Genomic DNA, 25,327 nt, shown 5'->3' on the forward strand with positions numbered 1-25,327 from the left:
GCAGAGAAACCTGGTGGTAGCCTAGTGGTTAGAGTGTTGGACTAGTAACTGCAAGGTTGCAAGTTCAAATCCCCGAGCTGACAAGGTACAAATATGTCATTCTGTCCCTGAACAGCCAGTTAACCCACTGTTCCAAGGCCATCATTGAAAATAAGAATTTGTTCATAACTGACTTGCCTAGTTAAAAAAAATCTGTTTTACAGTAACTAGTCTTGCATTGGCACTGACTCACTACTATGTGCTGTCCAGCAATATGCCATAGGTTAAATTAAATACTTTATAGTGGACATATTGAGACAGTGACACACTGCACAGTGTTCTACCACCAGTGAGGCTTGACTCATAAATGAAAATGTCATTTATTTTTTATTCTATTTGCTCGCTGTACAGCCCATAGAATTTGTTAATAGACATAATGGAAGTTGTCAATTATGTCACTGACTGCTTATTAACTGTAACATTTGCAATGTCAGTGGTAGTTTATGAATATAAAGCTAGACAAGATTCTCAATCAAATATATTTTTTATCACAGTGGGTGACAGCTTAATGATGACTGAAAATGAGCACCTCAAGAGGGCATTTGTCTACAGGGCTAGCTGAAACTCATTTGACATTGTATAATGATGGTCAGTTCACAGCTGAAATGCACATCATCCATTGCTTATTAAAAGTAATTACATTCCAAAAAATGCATATGTAAAGTGCATGTTTCTAATTGTTAATGTAGGTATGCATCAACACCTGCTGAACTACAGTATGCTTTCTTGTGCTTTCATCAATACGTTGATGAGTAGAGGTGGATGAGTTTTACTTCAATGACCGGTGAGGATACAGAGAGAGGATCACGTTCACCTTTTATGAATGAAGGGAAGAGGTAAAGACACCGATCTGGGATTACAACATAAACCTTGTGCTAGTGACCAGAGGGCTGAGGACTGTTACACAGTCAAACAACAGTCAATGACTTTTGGCCTCTATAAAAACAAAAACAAATCATACAACAACAAAACATGGATGAATGATGAATGATCTGGTAAATCCAATATGTATACTTTCTCATTCTTTACTTGAACCCTTTATCAATGAAGTATCTTGTTTTGAAAATGTTCTATGCATTCACATATACTTTGTTTGACTAAGCATAATACAGTGGATTACTGTTTATGACAAAGTCCTACATTCTTCCTGTCTGGAAGTTGTTGGTCAGCGCCGATGGTACTGTAGTGAACTGTTGGTGTCAGTGGGAGCAGGAGTAGGAGAGGCGTCACTGCATCACCCTAGAGTGGAAATTCATGCTACCATGTAAGCCCTGCCCTGCTGACCCCACAGCCCAGTGTGAAATTTGACACGGCTCTGGGGTCCCCTTTAAGACATGCTTTTGCTGTGAGTGTGTGTCTAGGTGTGTGAGTCTAGGTGTGTGGGTGTGTAAGTGTGTGTGCATGTGTAGGTGTGTGTGTATAGGTGTATGTATATATGTGTGTGTGTGTGTGTGTGTGTGTGTGTGTGTGTGTGTGTGTGTGTGTGTGTGTGTGTGTGTGTGTGTGTGTGTGTGTGTGTGTGTGTGTGCGCATGTGGGGGCAGCAGCTGTCCACGGGAATTTCAGCCGTGTCGTCACAGTAGTAACAGGGAGGATCAGTGTGACTGAGGGGGCTGCCTGCAGTCTGCTTCAGTGGGTTCACACTCACTGTCCTCTGCCCCAGCCCTCCACGCCCCACTACTCTCCCTGCCTCTGCCCCAGCCCAGGCCCACGGCGCCACCATGGCCGACCAGTACCAGTACAACACCAACAAGGAGAAATTTGTGAAAGACAGCCACACCAAGGAGATCGACCTGATCAACAGAGACCCTAAATTGATCAATGAGGATGTGATCAAGGTAGGTAAACCATGACGACGCCACCCACTCACACGCACACTGAATCTACAGGTTGAACTTGTTTTGCCTCAAGTAAGGAAAGACAAGCTTTAAACCTTAGTTTAAAATTAAGTCTAAAGTCTAAACTTAAAGCCAACACTGAACACTTCAGTATGTTGCTGTGTTGCTGCCATGAATGTCCCAAAATAGTCCCAGGCCTGTTCCTTATGCCCCAGCACGGCACCCAACGTTTATTTCTGGAATGGGGCTAAAGCGCTGTGACAGACATACAGACAGACAGACAGACAGATATTATGAGGTGGTTTCTTTTCAGAGCTTTATAGCTGCTTTTCCTGTGTTTGTCGTCATGTTTACATACAGTGAAATCTATCATGCGCTATATTTCCCCAGAGCTCAGGAGAGCGTGGAAGGAGATAGTCTACTGCCTGGCTAAACAGGGCGTATGAAAAAACTTTTATTGACTTGAGTGAGTCATCTGTTAAGTATAGCATGTACAGTGGGGTCAGAAATGATTGATGAAGATGAGCAATAATGACTGTATAAAATAAAATATGTAAATACTGAACTATATTGTATGCAAAACATTATATTATATTATATATATTATTATATTCTATGTTTCAGATGATTTTGTGCTCAGTATAAATTAATGTTAAATAATGTATTGAGTCATTTTGGAGTGACATTTTTTCTAAATAAGAGTAAACCATATTTCTAAACACTTCTGCATTAATGTGGATGCTACTACGATTACAGATAATCCTGAAAGAATCATGAATAATGATGAGTGAGAAAATTACAGAGGGTCAAAGATTGCAATGTACCCCCAAGACATGCTAACCTTTCCTGTTATTGATAATGGTTAGCTCCCAAGACATGCTAACCTTTCCTGTTATTGGTAATGGTTAGCCCCCAAGACATGCTAACCTTTCCTGTTATTGATAATGGTTTGCCCCCAAGACATGCTAACCTTTCCTGTTATTGATAATGGTTATCATGTCTTGGGGGTGTGATCTTAGACCCTCTGTGTTATTCACGATTCATTCAGGATTATCTGTAGTCATGGTAGCACCCCCATTTTAATGTGGAAGTGTTTAGAAACCCATTATTTACGATAAAAGTGACTCCAGAAGGACACAATACATTATTTTGCATTTCTATAGTGTACAAATAATCTGAAACCCAATCCAAATGAACTTCAAATGCATCCAAAACGTTTGTAGAGTCACAAGCTTGACGTAGTTACCGCATGCTAGGAATATGGGACCAAATACTAATCTTTTGACTACTTTATTTCTAATAATCTTTCGGGGTGTCAATATTTTTGAGATAAATATTTTTGATAATTTAGATATTTTTTCAGAGTATGCGATAGCTCAGTATTTTCATTACTTACAGTGGCTTGCAAAAGGATTCACCCCCTTGGCATTTAACCTATTTTGTTGTCTTACAACCTAGAATTAAAATATATTTTGGGGGGGTTTGTATCATTTGATTTACACAACATGCCTAACACTTTGAAGATGCAAAATGTTTTTTATTGTGAAACAAGAAATAAAACAAAAAAAACAGAAAACTTGAGCCTGCATAACTATTCACCCTCCCCCCAAAGTCAATACTTTGTAGAGCCACCTTTTGCAGTAATTACAGCTGCAAGTCTCTTGGGGTATGTCTCTATAAGCTTGGCACATCTAACAACTGGAAATTTGCCCATCCTTTAATGCAAAACTGCTCTAGCTCCTTCAAGTTGGATGGGTTCCACTGGTGTAAAGCAATCTTTAAGTCATGCCACAGATTCTCAATTGGATTGAGGTCTGGGCTTTGACTAGGCCATTCCAAGACATTTAAATGTTTCCCCTTAAACCGCTCAAGTGTTGCTTTAGCAGTATGCTTAGGGTCATTGTCCTGCTGGAAGGTGAACCTCTGTCCCAATCTCAAACCTCTGGAAGAATGAAACAGGTTTCTCTCAAGAATTTCCCTGTATTTAGCACCATCCATCATTCCTTCAATTCTGACCAGTTTCCCAGTCCCTGCCAATGAAAAACATCCCCACAGCATGATGCTGCCACCACCATGCGTCACTGTGGGGATGGTGTTCTCGGGGTGATGAGAGGTGTTGGGTTCGCACCAGACATAGCATTTTTCCTTGATGGCCAAAAAGCTAAATTTTTGTCTCATCTGACCAGAGTACCTTCTTCCATATGTTTGGGGAGTCTCCCACATGCCTTTTGGCGAACACCAAAGTGTTTGCTTTTTTCCCCTTTAATAAGCAATGGCTTTTTTCTGGCCACTATTCCATTAAGCCCAGCTCTGTGGAGTGTACGGCTTAAAGTGGACAGATACTCCAATCTCCGCTGTGGAGCTTTGCAGCTCCTTCAGGGTCAACTTTGGTCTCTTTGTTGCCTCTCTGATTAATGCCCTCCTTGCCTTATCCGTGAGTTTTGGTGGGCGGCACCCTCTTGGCAGGTTTGTTGTGGTGCCATATTCTTTCAAATGTTTTTATAATGGATTTAATGGTGCTCTGTGGGATGTTCAAAGTTTCTGATATTTTTCATAACCCAACCCTGATCTGTACTTCTCCACAACTTTGTCCCTGACCTGTTTGGAGAGCTCCTTGGTCTTCATGGTGCCACTTGCTTGGTGGTGTGCCTTGCTTAGTGGTGTTGCAGATTCTGGAGCCTTTCAGAACAGTTGTATATATACTGAGATTGTGTGACAGATCAAGGGACACTTTGATTGCACACAGGTGGACTTTATTTAACTAATTATGTGACCTTTGAAGGTAACTGGTTGCACCAGATCTTATTAGGGGCTTCATAGCAAAGGGGGTGAATACATACGCAAGCACCACTTTTCAGTTTGGAAAGCATGCCTACAACCAATTTTAAAGTTGTGATAATTAAAAGGAATAGACTGTGATTCAGTAGTAATATTTCAAATTCTAGAAATTGGTTTACATCTGTTAGGCATCTGTTGAGTGTAACAAGTTCATTACCATTCAGGGTTGAGTTGCAGATGTCTATGTAAGGACCAGGTGCTGGATACTGAATACAACAAGCAATTACAAACTGGGCCATCATAGACTTGCATTTTACGTGAAGAAATGCTGGGTTTCAGCCCCTTTTCAGTACACAACACAATGATGTCACGCACTGATTTTTGGAGGCAGAAAATGAAAGCCATCACCATCTGCGCCCATTTAACATAGACCACATTTACATACTGTAGTTATTACTTCTAAACAAAACACGTCTTTGGGGTTCTCATACGCTTACAATGTTGTTTTGATTATTGCTTGAGCAGTTGCTAAGAGTATATTTAGTTGTGATCTTTGCCAAATACCTATTTTGGATTCAGTAGTTAACGCTCATTGATATAGTCTGTAGTAAAGTTAGCGAAGGGTATGTTTACCAGTTGAAGTTGAAGTGTTTTAAAAAAAAAATGTTAACGTATAATGCAGTTGATGGGCAACGATGACACACACATTATAATAAGCAGGTCATTCATACAAGCTTTACAATCCAATCATAATCCAAGGTAGTGGGAAATGCACTCATAAGCAACATGCAAATGGAGGCTTTTTTGCTAGCGGTCTATGAGAACTCCCTGTGTCCCTAGTGTGGCAATGTTTGCAAACACAGAAAGGGGTCTATTTGTTAGTACAGTACACAGAACAGATTGAAGTGTGGTATAGGGCCTCAGTATAGTTGTGTTTATTTCATGCACTATGTATCCCAGGCACTACTAATGATAACAGTAATGTTGTTAAGTCATAATAACACGTGTATTTTTGCATAATCATATCCATTGATTTGTGAGGAAACTGGGCAAGGATTCAATCAAGGGTGCACTGTTGCTAAGCACATTGTTCTTGACTTTAAAAGGGAATTTACACTTGTGCCAACATTCACAGCATTTACCATTACTTTTCCGTGAATATTAAGAAAATGACCTTCCAAAGGCATATTGTCGACAGTGCAATGGGTTTGTTGACAACACGTCGTTGATTAAATCCTGGCCCTGGTGTTAGGTACTCAGAAAACACTAGACTTCCTTTCATCAGTGAGAATTCACTAACGTCGTCCATGGTATTCCTTCCCTGCAGGTAGAGTTTGAGGATGTAATCGCAGAGCCTGACGGCACACACAGTCTGGATGGGGTGTGGAAGCTCAGCTACACCACCTTCACTGTGTCCAAGTACTGGTGCTACCGCATCCTCTCAGCCATCTTCGGCATCCCCGTGGCTCTGCTCTGGGGCTTCCTCTTCGCCTGCATCTCATTCTGTCATATCTGGGCTGTGGTGCCCTGCATCAAGAGCTGCCTGATCGAGTCACAGTGCATCAGTCGTATCTACTCCCTCTGCATCCAGACCTTCTGTGACCCCTTCTTTGAAGCCCTGGGCAAAATCTTCAGCAGTGTGAAAGTGGCCCTGCGCAAAGAGGTCTAGATACTCACACCAGAGGTGGCTGGTGAGGGGAGGAAGGCTCATAATAATGAATGGAATTGAGTCAATGGAATGGATCAAACACATGGAAAGCCATGTGTTTAATGTGTTTGAGGCCATTCCATTATTCTGTTCCTGCCATTACTGTAAGCCTGTCCTCCCCATTTAAAGTGTCACCAGCCACCACTGACTCACACCCACCACAGTGTTTACATGTGTTTGGATGAAATGTTGCACCCTTTTTATATGCCAGACCAGATGACCAGTCCTGGTGTCCTCATATTTCCCAAGACACTCCCCGTTACCCTCACCCCGCCCGGAGCCCTGGGCCCCGCCCAGTCCATCTTGCCCTTTGAGTCCTGACATGCTCAGAGCGACCAGCGCCATTAGAGGCTCTGTGATAGCTGCAGCATGGTTGGGTGACAGATCTGGCTCCGTTGGAAGGCAGAGAGCTGCCTGTTCATTGAGGGAATAGAGTGCTGGCAGCCATGGAATGTATCTTGAGATGCTGAGGACAGTAGCTTCTCGGTCACATGACATAAACACCCCAGTTACTCTAACGACATTGCAGTGCCTGTAGGACAATACTGCCTACACAGGGCTCTCCAACCCTGTTCCTGAAGAGCTCCCATTCTGTACGTTTTCGCTCCAACCCTAATCTAGTACACATGATTCTAATAATTAGCTGGTTGATGAGCTGAATCAGGTTAGTTACAACTAGGGTTGGAGCGAAAACCTACAGGAGGGTAATTCACAGGAACAGGGTTGGAGAGCCCAATTCTGAATTGATATACAGTATATTAAACAGTCAGATGTGTGTGTGTGTGTGTGTGTGTGTGTGTGTGTGTGTGTGTGTGTGTGTGTGTGTGTGTGTGTGTGTGTGTGTGTGTGTGTGTGTGTGTGTGTGTGTGTGTGTGTGTGTGTGTGTGTGTATGCGTGCATTTTGTGCCTGCTGATAAACTAGTTGATGTTGTACAATAGAAAAGAGAATTGTAGTGCTTCAACAAGATTATATCACCTTTTACAGAGTCAATAAGATGCATTTTCTCAACTGAATAATTTTGATTAAACACATTCTAAATTGTACATTTTGCTTCACATTTCTTTCACATAAGCTACCAATAAATTGACTGTGTGGCTGTTGAAACTGTAAGAATGTTAGAAAGAAATGAGACTATTTGCAGGTCCTACAATTCAGCCAAGTATGTGGCATTAGAGTGTACGCCAATTATCTCACTAAAGATATACGACATTGGTGTTATTGCATTTGTTCATATATTGATTGAGAAAGAGAAGTACAAATATCTGTTGTCGATTTATGATGAGTGGGGCCTAACCTAATCTGTGGGGAATTTGCTCTATCAACATTTGCACATAATTATTTGGTGGATAAGACTGTAGCTATAAATATTCCAGAGCAGTATTTGGGTTTCTTTGAATTGATATCACAGATTATTATTATCCTCTTGGCCTCTGTAGATGTAGGATCTTAATTTGAACCAGTTTACTACAGCAGTAAAAATAATCCTGCAGCAACAGAAACTTTGAATTATTATGTGGATTATAATACATTTTTGTAGGGGTTGATACATTTTTCGTGAGGGAAAACCAAGTCTGAAATTTTAAAGTGGAAATTATAAACATATTTTTGTAACCAGGTGGACCAGTCATTCTCATTGGAAGGTAAGGACAGAAAAGCCTATTGAGAACCAGTGGTCTGGATCCAGACACGTAAAGCCATGCCTATAAAAGTAGCATTATCCCATCCCAAATATTTTTCCTATCTTTCTATGACATGTATGTATGTGCACATTAATGTAAATGTAAGATACAGAAGTTCAACATACTTTATGAGCTGGGTCATTTCTACAATGTGGTGCCTTTTCTGTCCCCAGGAAATATCACTTCTTATTTAGTGTAAAATGTGGAAGGTCGGTGTCCTTTACCTTAATAACACAAATATATGGATCTTGAAAGGGAATTCTATGCATTTTGAATACTTTTTTTCAGTGGATATAGGCGTTTTTGACATGTCTCTGGGTGTTATCAAATCAAATCAAAGTTTATTTGTCACTCGCACTGAATGCAACAGGTGTAGGTAGACCTTACAGTGAAATGCTTACTTACAGGCTCTAACCAATAGTTTAAAAAATGTGCTAGGTGAACAATAGGTAAGTAAAGAAATAAAACAACAGTAAAAAGACAGGCTATGTACAATAGCCAGGCTATAAAAGTAGCGAGGCTACATAAAGACACCAGTTAGTCAGGCTGATTGAGGTAGTATGTACATGTAGATATGGTTAAAGTGACTATGCATATATGATAAACAGAGAGTAGCATTAGAGTAAAAGAGGGGTTGGCGGGTGGTGGGGGGGCGGGACACAATGCAGATAGCCCAGTTAGTCAATGTGCGGGAGCAGTGGTTGGTCAGCCCAATTGAGGTAGTATGTACATGAATGTATAGTTAAAGTGACTATGCATAAATGATAAACAGAGAGTAGCAGCAGCGTAAAAAGAGGGGTTGGGGGGCACACAATGCAAATAGTCCGGGTAGCCATTTGATTATCTGTTCAGGATTCTTATGGCTTGGGGGTAGAAGCTGTTATGAAGCCTTTTGGACCTAGACTTGGCACTCCGGTACCGCTTGCCATGCGGTAGTAGAGAGAACAGTCTATGACTGGGGTGGCTGGGGTCTTTGACCATTTTTAGGGCCTTCCTCTGACACCGCCTGGTGTATATGTCCTGGATGGCAGGCAGCTTAGCCCCAGTGATGTACTGGGCCGTGCGCACTACCCTCTGTAGTGTCTTGCGGTCAGAGGCCGAGCAGTTGCCGTACCAGGCAGTGATGCAACCAGTCAGGATGCTCTTTATTTTGCAGCTGTAGAATCTTTTGAGGATCTCAGGACCTTTGCCAAATGTTTTGAGTTTCCTGAGGGGGAATAGGCTTTGTCGTGCCCTCTTCACGACTGTCTTGTTGTGTTGGACAATTCTATTCATCAACTTCCACAAGAAATATAAGCATTAAAATAATAATATGTTTATTTTATAGTCCTCGTTAAATTCTCTATCATCAATAATGTTTTTTTCATGATTATTGTATTTATTATGATTTTATTTAACATTTGCTGTGTGCCCCTGATATCACTTTCAACCGTATTAGTTTGTTATGGTTCACCAATAAAGAAAATAGCCCCTTTGTAAAATCACATTAATTAATGCCCCCCCCCCCCCCCCCCCAAAAAAAAGTCAAACATGTCCTTGTTATCATAGAATATATATATTTTTTAAATAAGTTAAGTTATGAGGTCCAAAAGGCTCAACTCCATTTGATGCACACAAAAAAAATCATTTCAGACTCACTTGATAGAACACAAACAATTTATTTCAAATAAATAAGAGATACATACAGTATGTACTTTAAATGCAAATAAGGAAATGATGTTTTCTATTAAATGTTCAGTAGGTTTAAGGATCGAAAACCAAGACGTTTACAGTACAAGCAGAAGCCAACTTTGTAAAAAGTAACATAAAAGAATACTGCCATTTGTGATGTGCACAAGGAACACAGTTTCAAGTAGATTCATAATTAAGGCAGGTCACCCTCTTTATGCAATAGGTTCTCAAATACACTGAATAATCCAGATAGATCAAAGCAGGATTCATGGAATTGCTCTCCCAATTCTGAGTGTTCTGAGTGTGTGTAATCCATTTTCTCAATCCTATTTTGCAATGAAGAAGGCGTTAGCCTACCACTCAAAAAGTACAGACAGAGTAATTACGTAGGAACATTTTTGCCAAAGTACACCACAATCTTCATAGAAATACATTTGGATGTTTGTGTTCATCCTAGAAGAAAATGGTAGCTAGTTTATTGAGTTGCCTTCTGTAAAATTAAGTAAGTAAACATTTACAGCATGACAGATATGGCAGTTGTCATTTCACAAACTGTGTAATAATTGAAACGTACTGTGTGTGTGACCTAAAGGATGGTGTGATACAACAGACATGAGCAACATAGCACAGGAGACTTCCTATATGTCAATATGTGCAAAGCAATGCAAGAGGAGAGTAGCTTTACCTTCAGGCTGACAACATTAATAAGAAATGTCACTGTCTTGGTCAGTATTCACAATCCAAACCACCATTACAGATCTGATTGACACAAAGTATGTGGCATGGGAGGCCTATGTTAATGGACTTTAAGTCCATGGTGAGGAGAACACAGCTCCCTCCTCTCCTTGGTTGGGAGTGACAGTCAGTGCTTAATTTTTCATTTACCATCTCCTGTCCTCCTCCACGGACCAAATATGTAAATCCATCAGTCTGAAAACACAATCAATGGATGACTCACTCTGAACTGCGACAGGACATTTGCCTGTAAGTGGAGACGTTCAACATGTCCCCAAATAAATCTCCATCTGTACAACAATCAATTGTTCAATTTACTCTTGACAAACCATGTCTGAGACGAAATATAAAAATCAGTGCAATAGTTTTAGGTGAGCCTCCCCCGGAGCGGGACAACAGTAGGGGAAGGAGAAACGTGGGTTTGGGGCAGTGGTGGAGGGTGTGTGTGAGGGGTTTACAGTTCTGACTGGGGGGGTACCATTGTGGGAAGTGAGGGCGTCTCATGTGGTGGAGGTCTGTGTGACGCTCCTCTGGCTACTGGTGCTCTTGATAACGTAGGTGGAGGAGTTGCTTTTGCGGCTGGAGTCGTTGTCACGCTCGCAGTGGCACTGGGAGGACTTGAGGTAGCGGGCCGAGCAGCACACAAAGTTCTGCCTCAGGTCTGAGAACAGGTGGCCCGCAAAGCACATGTAGATCCACGGGTTACAGCAACTGTTCAGACTGGCCAGCAGCATGGAGATGATGAAGGGCATGGCTGGGGAAACAAGACACACACACACACTTAGATTTTTATTGATTGCAAATTGCCAATACATTAGGACGTCCTGCAGCATTTAGGATATCCTGCAGCATTAGGGTGTCCTGCAGCATTAGGATGTCCTGCAGCATTAGGATGTCCTGCAGCATTAGAATGTCCTGCAGCATTAGGATGTCCTGCAGCATTAGAATGTCCTGCAGCATTAGAATGTCCTGCAGCATTAGGGTGTCCTGCAGCATTAGGATATCCTGCAGCATTAGGGTGTCCTGCAGCATTAGGATGTCCTGCAGCATTAGAATTTCCTGCAGCATTAGGACATCCTGCAGCATTAGAATGTCCTGCAGCATTAGAATGTCCTGCAGCATTAGGATATCCTGCAGCATTAGGGTGTCCTGCAGCATTAGGATGTCCTGCAGCATTAGAATGTCCTGCAGCATTAGGACGTCCTGCAGCATTAGAATGTCCTGCAGCATTAGGACATCCTGCAGAATTAGGACGTCCTGCAGCATTAGAATGTCCTGCAGCATTAGGACGTCCTGCAGCATTAGAATGTCCTGCAGCATTAGGGTGTCCTGCAGCATTAGAATGTCCTGCAGCATTAGGACATCCTGCAGAATTAGGACGTCCTGCAGCATTAGAATGTCCTGCAGCATTAGGACGTCCTGCAGCATTAGAATGTCCTGCGGCATTAGGACATCCTGCAGAATTAGGACGTCCTGCAGCATTAGAATGTCCTGCAGCATTAGGACATCCTGCAGCATTAGGATGTCCTGCAGCATTAGAATGTCCTGCAGCATTAGGACATCCTGCAGCATTAGAATGTCCTGCAGCATTAGAATGTCCTGCAGCATTAGAATGTCCTGCAGCATTAGGATGTCCTGCAGCTAGTAAAGTAGGTACTCTGTAATTCCATTGCTTTGTAGCTTACTTTGAGCCACAAAATGACACAAATCTCAAAGGAACACAATGATGATAGATGAATGAATAACTCAATACATTTCCTCTCTCATATTCATAACCTTGCTCTTGGATAGATGTGAGGTAGGGAAGGATATGAATGAATGCATCTTGGCATTGGATCGATTATCTTTTCACTGAGGCATGACAGGTGGTTGAGTCCCAGAGACACCACAAGGGGCACTAAGCAGCAGGCAAACAGACAGACATTCTAACACTTACACACAGCTTTTTTTGATCTAACTATGTTAGGCAAAGCCAGAGCTTCCGTGTTTGGAAGTATTTACCAGTAATAATAATGGTCCAAATGTAAATGAATGTTCTGTATATGCTACAGTACATTCAATATATACTGTATGCCATGTTAAATAGCATTCAGTATATTGGGCTCCTGAGGGGCGCATTGGTCTAAGACATTGCATCTCAGTGCTAGAGGTGTCACTACAGACACCCTGGTTCAAATCCAGGCTGTATCACAACTGGCTGTGATTGACAGATCCATAGGGCGGTGCACAATTGGCCCAGCATCATCCAGGTTTGGCTGGTGTAGGTAGTCATTGTAAATAAGAATTTGTTCTTAACTGACTTGCCTAGTTAAAAAAATGTCTTGCCAGATCATGTCTATAAAAATGTTTTATGGCTTTGTAAAAGGTGGAGCACGGGTGAGAATGGGGCCAAGATGTCATTTTAAGGAAGGAATTATGATGATAAATAACCTTTGGTAGATAAGCTCATGGTGCCGTTTACCAGGAGACGATCAATCACACTAAACTGGCAAATTAGAATATTTTCCTTGATTCGTAAATCTGTTGTCAGGTGCTGTATGGACTGGTGGCCACGTTTTAGGCTCTTTAGCACATTCATAAAGGCTGACACAACATCAAACTATTTTATTTCCTCTTCTAAGAAAGACAATTATTTACAATCATCTGAGTTTAATATCAAGACTGCACTTCAGATGATTCACTGCCAGAGAAGCTAAGCAGTAGAATTCCAAAACAAGACTCTGTTTTGGCTCTCAGCCAACCACTGACCTGGCTATCAGATGCACTACACTATTAATTCCTTAAATGGAAGCTAGTACAATAACTCTCTATTTAGTATCTGATCACATGATTGTTTGAGTCGACACAACTGAAAAGGACTTCCGTGTTTTAATAAAAAGGCACATCTAACATTATATTTAATAACACTTTACTAAGGCCTCCACAGTGCTAGCTGTGCCCCTAGAGATTCTGAGTTTGAGTCCAGGCTCTGTCGCAGCTGTCTGTGACCGGAAGACCTATGGGGCGGTGCATAATTGGCCTGGCGTTGTCCGGGTTAGGAGAGGGTTTGGCCGGCAGAGATGTCTTTGTCCCATCGTGTATGGTGTTTCCTCTGACACAGTGGTGCAGCTGGCTTCCAGGTTAAGTGGGCATTGTGTCAAGAAGCAGTGGTTGGGTTGAGTTTCAGAGGATGCACGGCTCTCGCCCTTTGCCTCTCCCGAGTCTGTACAGGAGTTGCAATTGGATACCATGAAATTGGAGGAGAAAAGGGGGTAAAAAAATAAATAAATAAAAAACGTTACTTTTCGAATGACAATAACAATAATGAGGCTTGGTGTCTCAAAAGCTTCTTTAAATGCAGGGAGGAGCACACCGTGGCCATGGTGACAAGGCAGACTTGTGGAGGAAATTAATATTCATTACATACTAAACTGTTTATTAGACATACTGATTTTTATTTAAATAATTGTCCATTGTTACATGCTAGTATTTTTTACTGGTACAAACGTTTTGGGTGCGACCGCAGTATGTGACCTCCTGTGTTTGCGATCGGCAGGAATTTAGCTATGTGGGAATTCCTGGGAGGAACAGAGAATGGTGGCAATATCAGCTATCTTGATCTACACAGACGAGCTAAATGACTTTTAACAACTCTGTTCCCTGCATATCTGCAGTCTCTCTTACTATAGAATTTCTACCACAGAATGCTGATTGATGGAGTCACTGCCAGTCAGCATCACACAGCAGAGCAGAGGGTGAGGCAACTTGGGGAGTATGAAGGCTGTACACTCAGGTATGGATGGGCATGGACACAACTCATAGATGGGATGCTGCAGATCAGCATCTGATAATCAATATTGAGACAACATAGGCAGCAAACTTTGTCTTGGTCAAAAAATGTTACGGTTTAACCAGTTTTCTTCATTATGTTGCCATTCAAAACAAATGACAATATAGTGCTAAAGCCATAGGAACAAGCTCAAAATACCCACATGAAAAAAGACTATAGTACTGTAGTATTACTGTATGTATATATTATACAGTGAGTGTACAAAACATTAAGAACACCTTCCTAATATTGAGTTGTACCCCCAGGAGGTCACATACATAGCTTTCATCTGCATTTCACGGTAAGGTCTGCGCACTCTAGAGTGTGTTTGTTTATATGAGTATGAGAAGGTAATCAAGTCCTAAATCCCTTAAATTTCAGCTATGGTACTGTTGTGTAGAAAAGGGGAAGAAGTACAGGTCCACATGAAGCTTAAATCAATGATATTGCTGTGGGTTGCTGTGTTTGGGAATCATGTTTCTGCTGAGTTCACCCCTTTTCAAGGAAAGCAGGAAAAAGAGAACTTGAACTTTTGTGTTTGCAGTTTGATTTTATTGCGAGAGTGGTGGAAAATTCTCTTATTTGAGCCCATCTCTGGGGAGCCAATGTATAACGGTTTTCGAGGAGGAAAAACACCACTGACAACCATTCTGTACTAACGGATGTTTTCAATTTATAGTTTAGCTTCTCTGTGGCAAGAAAAGGAAGCTACGGGTTATCTTAGCTCTATCAAGGGGTATGTCAAATAATCTGCTCTGTAATAAAGTGTCATGACTTAAATCCTACATTATAGTTTCATCAGAATAGTATTACAAGTGTGTCTTGATAGGTTGTTATCTGAATGTGAATAGGTGTAATGCTGACATCATTATCTGCCATGTTGGAGGTAATAGGCAGTGTGATGTGGTCCTTATCAAACATTAGCAAAGTACTGCATGTGTTACTAATGGCCTCCTCAGTAATAGCCATTAGTCTGTACGGCTGTCTGGGCTCACTCTGCTGGCTGTGGTGCTGCTAGCTAATGGATACCTTATCTCTCCATAGCCACATGCAGCCAGGTTCTCTTCCATAATGGCTGCTTTCAAATAGTTTATAAGCTACTTTCTTTCCATTTTAAAGCCAATATATTATGGATTTTCCAATTGTATTTTATGGAAACATATAGTGAAAATAAACTATTTGCACCATGTTGCATCCCATGCCCAATATGGCAATATAACTGCATTGGCCTTACTGCTGTTAGCCCATAGAAACTCAACAAATAAAAGATTCACTACATAGAACAACAGATAGTCTAACGTGCGCTCTGGGAGTCAGGAAGCAAGTTCAGGGAGTGAATCATTTAATCAATAAATGGAACATAATACAAAACAAGAAACACGAACAACGCACAGACATGAAACTGAAACAACAACACCTGGGGAAGGAACCAAAGGGAGTGACATAAATAGGGCAGGTAATCTAGGAGGTGATGGCTTCCAGGTGAATGTCATTAGGCGCTGACGCGTGTGACGATGGTGGCAGGTGTGCGCAATAATAAGCAGCCTGGTGACCTAGAGGTCGAAGAGGGAGCACACGTGACAGTATCCCCTACCTGGCACGAGGCTCCAGCCGCAGGACACCAACCAAAGGGACGATCCCGGGGAACAGGAGCGGAACGGTTGCCTCCGCCGAGGAGCAGAAACCTGACAAAGCGGCTGAGGCGTGAGATCCTGATGACCCAGCTGAAAACTCCCTGGTTGCATCGGCTGAGGCACGGGAACCTTTTCACCCAGCTGAGGCATGGGAGCCTATCGATCCCACTAAGGTATGGAAACCTGTCGATCCAGCTGAGGCAGGGGAACCCGTCGAACCCGCCGAGGCATGGGAACCTGTCAAGCCAGTTGAAGCATGAGAGTCCGACGAACCGCCTGAGGCCTCGCTGGTAGCTCCGGTACTGACACCCGAACCCGACATCACCTCCAACACAAAAACAAAAAAACCACCCCCTGATGCTTCCCTTTGGTGAGGCGTTATTCTGTAACGTGTGCGCTGGGAGTCGGGAAGCAAGTCCAGGGAGTGAATTATTTCATCAATAAACATAAGCACACGTGACATAGTCCAAAAATAAATCAAAGGGAAGTTTTTTTTAATGTGTCTGTTCTATATAAGAAAGATCAGGTAATTATTATTTATTATTTTGCCCATACAAAATATTTGGGGGCACTAAACCACTTCCATATATACTGTACTTCCTTCAGATGAGTCTTGTAAGGCTGGTGCAAAACAAGTCTCATCTTTCCATAGAGTGGTCATATTCGTCTATAGGCCAAACCGTTCTGACGCTACAGACGTTTCCGTGACAAGAACGATTTTCGGGATGTCTCATGGTTTGACAAACACAGCTGTAGCTTGGCAACCTTCCAACGCATAAGGTTGAAGGCTGCCATTGGCGGATGCGGTGGATTGAGACGCAGGCCATGCAAAAACTGTTATCTCTAGCTTAAACAGGTGGATTGAGAAGCAGCCCATGCAAAAACTGTTATCTCTAGCTTAAACAGGTGGATTGAGACGCAGGCCATGCAAAAACTGTTATCTCTAGCTTAAACAGGTGGATTGAGACGCAGGCCATGCAAAAACTGTTATCTCTAGCTTAAACAGGTGGATTGAGACGCAGGCCATGCAAAAACTGTTATCTCTAGCTTAAACAGGTGGATTGAGACGCAGGCCATGCAAAAACTGTTATCTCTAGCTTAAACAGGTGGATTTTTTATTTTATTATGCTAATGATATTTCCATGGGGGAGCGGACATCTACTCTACTTAAAAAAAAAAGAGAATTGTTATTTCTATAGTTTTCCATACACTTGTAATGCAAGATTGTTTGGGGATTCTAATAACTGTTTACCACCTCCTTTTATTTCCTGGTGTTTGCCTTGAAATGTTGGGACATCATTTGTGATGCTGCTGCTTTGGGAATCAGAAGGGAACAGAACAGAAGAGAGCAGTTGTGTTGAATATTATTATTTGACCCTGCTGGTCATCTATGAACATTTGAACATCTTGGCCATGTTCTGTTATAATCTCCACCGGCACAGCCAGAAGAGGACTGGCCACCCCTCATAGCCTGGTTCCTCTCTAGGTTTCTTCCTAGGTTCTGGCCTTTCTAGGGAGTTTTTCCTAGCCACCATGCTTCTACACCTGCATTGCTTGCTGTTTGGGGTTTTAGGCTGGGTTTCTGTACAGCACTTTGAGATATCAGCTGATGTAAGAAGGGCTTTATAAATACATTTGATTTGTTTGAATTTGATTTGAATACATAGTGCTGTGCTGTACCTCTGATGTATTTCCAATGGATGGATGGTCTCACTTTGATTTACCATGCTCCTTAGCTGTTTACAGCAATACAGCTAAAATGATATATTATACCTCTTCAAAGGATAGAACATAAACAACATGGCAACCCCAAACAGTAGGCCATCTACTGTATTTAGTTCAGCGCAGATTGTCCAATCTCCCTCCCCTGCATACCAGAATCTGAATGTGGATAGGCCTGGCTAATGGGATGCAGTATGTAAAGTGTGATTGATAAAGTGTGCCAATAATTACATATAGAGGGTTGGAGAATTCTAAATTAAAACCAAAAGCCACCTCATGGGTCTCTCGGAGGAAGCCAGCACAGGTATTGAACCTCCATCTACAGCGACGCATTTTGAACTGCAATGCAGTATCTTAGACAGCTGCGCCACTCGAGAGGCCCCATCCACAATGTATCAAAATACAGAGAGATGTTGGCTTATATTCAGTCAACACATATTTTAAGAATATCATGGAATATAATTGAACATTTTTGTTTCTCCATGCTTGTCTCAGAGAAATGCGAAACGGTACTGAAACAGTCATCCACAGCGGGTAGGCTATATATAACGATATTTTAGATTATTTTGTTTTTAAAAAAACGACAGTGAGTGATTGTAATCTGAATAGGCCAAAATAATATTTATAAATTCCAAAATATAGCCCTGCTAATAGCCATAATGGCGATGTACAACGTGACCATGTGTGTTTGAAAGAGTATTTTCCAGTAAGTAACAATTTGTTAACCTTCATTAGACAACATTGTTCGGATATTTCTCTAATTCAGTGATATTTATTCCCATAGTAATTCATTATGGATCCATAACTAAATAAACATTAGCATTTTGAAAGAGTATTTTTATCATTATTTTATTAACGAAAGCATAAATATGATGATGAGGAAATACAGTACTGTACAGTATATGTTTTTACATTTGTATAATAAAGCATTAAAGGATTTTGAAGATATAAGCCACCTGCATTTATTTATTAGGCTGTAGCAGAACAGCATAATGGTCCAGACGGCCCTTGCTGTGCCTAGTGAGCAGTTGGTCAAGTTCTGTTGTCAGAAGAGGAATAGAAATGTCAGGGTGAACCGACGACCTGATGAACCCACCAGGTATGTTGACTCTGCCTGTCGGAGGTGGAGTTCCAGAGCTCACAAGTGTGCCTGGCATGGATCCTCGCCCTCTTCAACGCGTCATTCTCCGCCTGACTCTATGCCGATGCCGCCTGGCTCTGGACCAATGCATCAGCTGTCGCCCTTATCTCTGCGCTCAGATAATGTTTCTCTTTCTGCTGGTCTGTCTTCAATGACTCGATCTCAGTCTTCAAAGTTTGAATCTGATCCATGTGCACCTTCATCAGATGAGCAGAATGCTACTGCCCTGAGCCCCCTTCGATTACAGTGGCCTATGATAGAAACGGTTGATCAATTAAGAATTAAAAGTGACTCCAACATACAAATGCTGCGTATACATTTGAAGAATCTAGCAAAACGAGCGTTTTCTTGGCAACCATGTGTTTTTTCGGTACGGTCCGTTGTCCAGCCATTTGCTACCCAGTGGGGTGGGGTGGGGGTCCACCAAGTTAGAGGTGCACTATTTCATAGATCCGCGCTCCCCCTACCTCAGGCTTCCAGTGGGGAGACCTGAGGTTAACCTTGGTGTAATGTGTATGGCTTCTGGATAGTTATTATAGGCCAATTTGGTTGGAAAGGAATGTAAACAAAAATGGCATGCAAAACTCGAACTGCCAGCCACGATCTGTCATTCAGGGCAGAGCCCCACCGGTTTCGAGCTCCACATTTTTAGCAAAAATAAATAAAGTACAATTTGGGCTTGCCTGTTTTGCATGTTATTTTGGCATTAATATGTGTCACATATTCGTTTGGAAACAATGTAAAAAATATATATATTGGTGAATTAATAAAGCTGCATACAAACATGGTCTCTTTTCTGTTTTCTTGAGTAAGGCAGCTCCAAAATGTAGGTGTTTCAGCCTAGCTCAGTGCTTTCTATGGTGGTGGGGCAAGCCAGCAGAAAATACGGAGCGTTGTGCCGTGATTGGCTCTGTCACGCCTGCTCACGCTCTTCGCCCCCTTGTCACGCGCATCAGTGATTTATTGGACTCACCTGGACTCAATCACATGTTTATTACCTCCCCCATATTTGTCAGTTCCCTGCTCTGTTCCCCTCTGCTGCATTAATTGTCTTACATCTGTGTATTACCCGGTTCTGACGCTGTTCCTGTCCTGTTCCATGTCTGTTCCTAATTAAATGTTGACTCCCCGTACCTGCTTCTCTACTCTAGTGTCAGTCCTCACAGGCTCAGTGTTCTGTCACTCATGGGGACACTATGTCATCTCAAAAATTCAAGCCCCCTTGGGTGCTGCCATAGAGTTACATTAGAAGTGCTCAACCAAGAAGGCTTAAGGTCATTGGCCACAGAAAAAATGACATCAAATCATGTTTTATCTACATTAGCTTTGATTGGACTGATCATGTCAACATCATACTTTCACAATCTTAGCTAGCAGTCATCATCATGAATCAAGTCGACAATCTACTGGCAAATCATTTTTAATACTTGTCATATGAAGAGAAATAATGAATAGAAATTATAGATCAAATGTATCTGTGCTCATTGGCCATTGGACATAAACATTAACACACAACAAGTAGGAAATCGCAACTTCAACAATGCGTGGTTTGGAAGGAATCAGTGGCTAACTGCAAGCATTGCAAAGCAATCACTAGCCTGCTGTTCAGTGGAGTGGCTGTATGGTCCCAAGTCTAAGATTAAGGGTCTATTTTCCTAGTTTAAAATTATAAACATTCAACATTGGCCATGCTGTCAATGAAGCATGATTTGTGCTGCACTCAAAACAACTGTTAACTCAGAACTGCAAAATCTTACTTTAGTGAGTTCAAGACAACTGAGAACTCGGGGAAAAACGAGCCACGACTGGAAAAATATGTTTTAAACTTTTTTTTAAACTTGGAATTGTAAATTGGGAACTTGGGCCTGTTTCTAGAGCTATGACCTGAAGATCACTGACGTCATCATGATTCAAACTTTTTTTCTGCGAGTTCCCAGTTCTCCTGAAAACCACCATAAATCCAGAGAATGCCAGGCTTTGATGACAAAGTTTGATGACAAAATTTGCCCACAAAGGGACCACCGCACCACCTTCCTGTTCAAGTGAGCACAGCACAACAAGGTGGGTCCAAAAATGTATTGTATGCATCTGCATAAATTATGTAATATGCCAGAGGGTTATGTATACTGTAGCTTAGAAAGTAATACTCGGTCTATGTTATGTAGTAAGCTGTTAGTAGCCCATGTGCCTCACTCTAATAATTTGGTTTATTTTCACCTCTTAAAATGTCGCTTGCTGTTCTGACTTGGTGGTGCACATGTAGCCTATAACCTGTTTTTGAGAAATGTAACCATCAAATCAAATCAAATTTTATTGGTCACATAAACATGGTTAGCAGATGTTAATGTGAGTCTAGCGAAATGCTTGTGCTTCTAGTTCCGACCATGCAGTAATATCTAACAAGTAATCTAACAATTTCACAACAACTACCTTTTACACACAAGTGTAAAGGAATTAATAAGAATATGTACATATCAATATATGGATGAGCGATGGCCAAACGGCATAGGCAAGATGAGAATATTGTAAGAGCTTTCATTGTTTGCTTATATGCCCCATTTATTTATCTTATGGTTCTGACTTGGTGTACAGGGAGAACACTGTAAGAACGGCCCATGTTCTGAATTATTTCGCTGTTCATTTCAAAAGTGTTGAACAAATAGTTATATTGACTATGTCTGTCCTAGCTCTCTCATTAATTAATCAAAATTACAGATTTCCTCTTATTTGCTTTTCGTCCCCTTATACCATAGTTTGTACATCTCAATTGTCAGTAGAAACCACATTTGTTTAAGCAAGTCAGCCATATCAGCTATGTTTTTTTTAAAGACAGTAAATGAGGCTGAATGAACTGTTTTGCTGCCAGACAAGGCTCTGCTGATAGCCAGGTGTAGCAGTGGTAAGGTGTTGGAAATGCTATTGGGACTCTGCTGTTGGGAGAGCTTTATATAGGCCCTAACTGTTTGTGGGCACCGTTTGTCACCGTTATGGTGCAATTAATGTATTGTTTAGTGTTGTGTTGTGCACTAGCTTTGCTGGCATGCATCCCACTTTTATTTTTTTTTTGCATCACCAAGATTGATATGCTAAAATCGCCACTGCCGACAGCAATAGCATATTTAACGAAAACCAATGAATTAATGAATAACATTGGATGTGGCCATAAAGCGGGTCATTAAGAGATCAATTACAGTGGACTGTCTGCTGATCCATCCAAGAGCTCTAGGGTGTCGTGCCGTGCCGCTGCCCTGTGTGCTGGACTGAGGAGATGACATGCGTGGCCCCACTCATGCGCGCCGATGTGCCTCCCAGGTAACAATAGCTCGCCTTACATGTACACTCAGACTAATGATTAACTGCAGGCAGGCTCGGGAGGTTGGGCCTCAGAGATGCACGCAAACCACGCAGGTTACACTCATGAAAGACTGCTTCCAGTGATTTATTTTGGTAGCATGTAAATTATCATGGGTAGGATAATTTGCTTCGCTTCAGTGGAGGGGTGTTATAGCCTAATAAGATCACTGTTGTCAATGTTGTTGTTGTTCGTTACAGAGAGTGAATTTTTTTTTTTTTTTGTCTTCATAAAACAAACTGTACCAATTCTGGACAACCATTGTCAAATTCAAAACTTTTCAAAAATGAAGGATATGTTGATAGGCCTATATGAAATGAATAAAATGAATAATGTTTTTTTTTTGCAAATGTAACATTATTCCATACATATTCGGATCGTTGAACCCGCGTCTCCACAAGTCACAATACATTTCGATAGGTGGGCAGAGCTTCATTTGCAACATGGCATTTTGGTTGGCTGGAGGAATATAATGAGATGCTGTGAAATTATCTAAGCTTACGTTGTCATTTTATCCACTGCCTGTGTGGGTGGGCGGCTACTCCATATGATGCGTCTAATCTTACAATGGCATACATCCTCTGATGTTCCTCAGGTTGGCCAACATGTCCTGGGTAAAAGTGCAGTGTCCAATATTGTGCGAATTTCATTTGACTGTCAATGGCAAAGGTTGTATAGTGTATCTTTGTATATTTGTATTATCATCGAGGCTATTTGCTATTCGTAATTATTAAAGTATTTACGTACACCATTACTGGAGCTGTGGGCTGCTCCGGTGCGCAGAATGCCGAAGTCTGATAAATAATACTACACCGCATGCAACATTACGCACGCCGTATGATAAACCCCAAGGCAGAATACGTTCTGAGCGTTTTAAATTAACCATGGACATTCATTGTGGTTTAACTTTAAAATGTACATGTTTATAATTGCTTCAGTCTAGAATTGCGAAGCCCATCGTTAAAGTAGCTCATATTACGCACATAATCTCACCACACTGCATTTTAATGGTTCTTTTCGAGGTGGAGTTTAAATTTACCTTCCCGGGGCGCCGCTGGATCCCAAGCCGTCCACATCTGCACGGTGAAGAAAGGTGTCCAGCAAACAATATACGCCAGGACTATGACAAATGTCATTTTAACGGTGGTTATCTTCGCTTTGGAGATGAGCTTTACACTGCTCACCCGGGCGAGAGCATGGCCTTTCGAAGTCTTCGGGGTGAGGCTCATGCACTGGTCCCTCTTGGTTTTCATTCTAAAGTTTTGCCATATCTTAAAGCTTATTAGTCCATAGCAAAGGCTCAGGATGGCCACTGGTATGATGTAGATGGTAAGGCTAATCCAAGTTATATACGCTTTGGCACCCCAGGGCTCCACGAAGTCACCCCAGCAGTCATACACTCCGGCTCCAACGTCCTTCAGAGAAAATATGTACATCTGTGGGCTGCTGAACAATAGGCTGAGGACCCACGATATAATCACATAGAAGCGGTCCTTTCTCTTGTGCAGAGACCGAAGCGGCTGACAAATCGCCAAACACCTGTCTACGGACATCAAAACAAGCACATAGGTAGAGGCGAACATTCCGACGATTTGAAGGTATTTCACCAACCTGCACAGGATATCGGGTCCATAGAAACGGAAAGTAATGTCCCAGATAAGTTGTGGCAGGACCTGAAATATAGCCACCACCAGATCCGCGATGCTGAGGTGTTTCATGAAGTAGTACATTCGGGACTGGGTGTGCTTGGTGGTGTGGATGGCCACCAGAACGCACAGGTTCCCAGCCAGGGCAAGGAACAGGACCAGGGCGAGCACGGTCACCTCCACTTTAGCAACCTCGTCGTTCCGTTTCAGGGGGTTAGTCTGGTTTCCCCCGGTGGTCCCGTTGCCAAGGGTTGAGTTCCTCCAGGATTTGTTGAATGACCAAAAGTCCTGCTCATTTAATATGGTACTTTCCATTGTGTTGATCGTATCCTCTGCCAGTCCTCGTGCGACGCCCAAAATGCAATTGCAGCAATGTTCAGCCACCGTTAAACAGTGGAGGGTTGTTTTAAAGTACCGCGTATTCTTTGGCTCTTCGTTAACAGGTGGCAAGGCAAAGCGTCCTAGTGTGGAGCTGTGTTGTTACCTTTTACGCACGTGGGAAAATGTAATCGCAATGTTGCGCTGAAGCCTTATTTCTTATTCATATCCGAATAGGATCAGACACTGAAGGAGAGGAAATAGAGGAAACACATAAACACCTTGTTTTCATTCAAAACAATACAATTATATAATACCAAATTGAAGGGGCAATCTGAGATTGGTGCATCCATTTTTGTAATTTAAAATGTTATGCGATTTGGCTACCCGTGGCTCCTAAGAATACACCTTATACATGCCTCATGAGCTTAGTTCAACTGTCGAACCCCATCAGAACCCAAAATGTATGCTCATTTAATTGTAAACAAACATTTTACAGTAAAACAAATATGGTTAAAAAATATAATTTTGATAGCATGGAAGGTCTTTGTATTCATAGCTCTGTCTGCTTTGTTATTGTTTGAAATGTAGATAGCCCCTTTTAAACGAAAAAGGAATAGAACCAAATAATATGATTTAAGAAATTATTGATAGAGGCTCACCAATGTGTAACACATTGTCTATGCATATTCTTCAGACATCCAAATTATAATTTAACATAGCCTACACGTAATAAATAGCCTATTATGATGGGTTTTCCTAATGTAAATGTAGACTACTTACATGTGAATCTGCTTTACCCTCTGTCTTGTAAATAGAATACTGGAACGCCACAGTGTTTTTCTTTTCATAAACCAGTGAGCCTCCCTCACTAGTAGCGATCGGAATGGCCAGTATCATGATATTTATACCACTGGTATCCCTGGCCAAGATGACACACGAGAAATGGATTTACACATTATTTCCACTAGGTGTCCATGTGCGCCACTCTTATAGATGATGGCCCAGTACTGAACAATTCACTCCATCTGAAATGAAAACATCTGAAATGAAAACTGTCCTATTTCCGAAAACGAAGTGGTCATCATCATCATCATTTACCTTAGTCAACTAAAAGCATATAATGACAAACATAACGAACAATCATAATTAAATGGCTAATTAAATAACTTCACACTAGAGATGAAATATATGGACACTAGCTTTACAGTCGACAGCAGTCGATTTGGCTACAATACAGCCAATCTGTAAATAGCAC

At 41.7% G+C, this 25,327-nt stretch overlaps 2 protein-coding genes across 2 annotated transcripts; one reads left to right on the forward strand and one right to left on the reverse strand.

Annotated features, from left to right (window-relative positions):
• Positions 1 to 1,394: 1,394 nt before the first annotated feature.
• LOC110528162 (caveolin-3) lies at positions 1,395 to 7,406 on the forward strand. Its single transcript, XM_021609990.3, has 2 exons — positions 1,395 to 1,876; positions 5,982 to 7,406. The coding sequence occupies exons 1-2, from the start codon at positions 1,760 to 1,762 to the stop codon at positions 6,321 to 6,323; spliced, it is 459 nt and encodes a 152-aa protein (XP_021465665.2). The 5' UTR covers positions 1,395 to 1,759; the 3' UTR covers positions 6,324 to 7,406.
• A 2,278-nt stretch (positions 7,407 to 9,684) lies between these two features.
• On the reverse strand, positions 9,685 to 24,961 carry LOC110528164 (oxytocin receptor A-like). The gene is made up of 3 exons (XM_021609991.3): positions 24,853 to 24,961; positions 23,145 to 24,315; positions 9,685 to 11,202 (listed from the first exon to the last, which is right to left on the reverse strand). Exons 2-3 carry the CDS (start codon positions 24,064 to 24,066, stop codon positions 10,949 to 10,951), a joined length of 1,176 nt encoding a protein of 391 aa, XP_021465666.1. The 5' UTR covers positions 24,067 to 24,315; positions 24,853 to 24,961; the 3' UTR covers positions 9,685 to 10,948.
• Between the last annotated feature and the right edge of the window lie 366 nt (positions 24,962 to 25,327).

This window comes from Oncorhynchus mykiss, chromosome 7 (assembly GCF_057628025.1).
Source record: "Oncorhynchus mykiss isolate SJ-2025 chromosome 7, ASM5762802v1, whole genome shotgun sequence".
NCBI classification, from domain to species: Eukaryota; Metazoa; Chordata; class Actinopteri; order Salmoniformes; family Salmonidae; genus Oncorhynchus; species Oncorhynchus mykiss.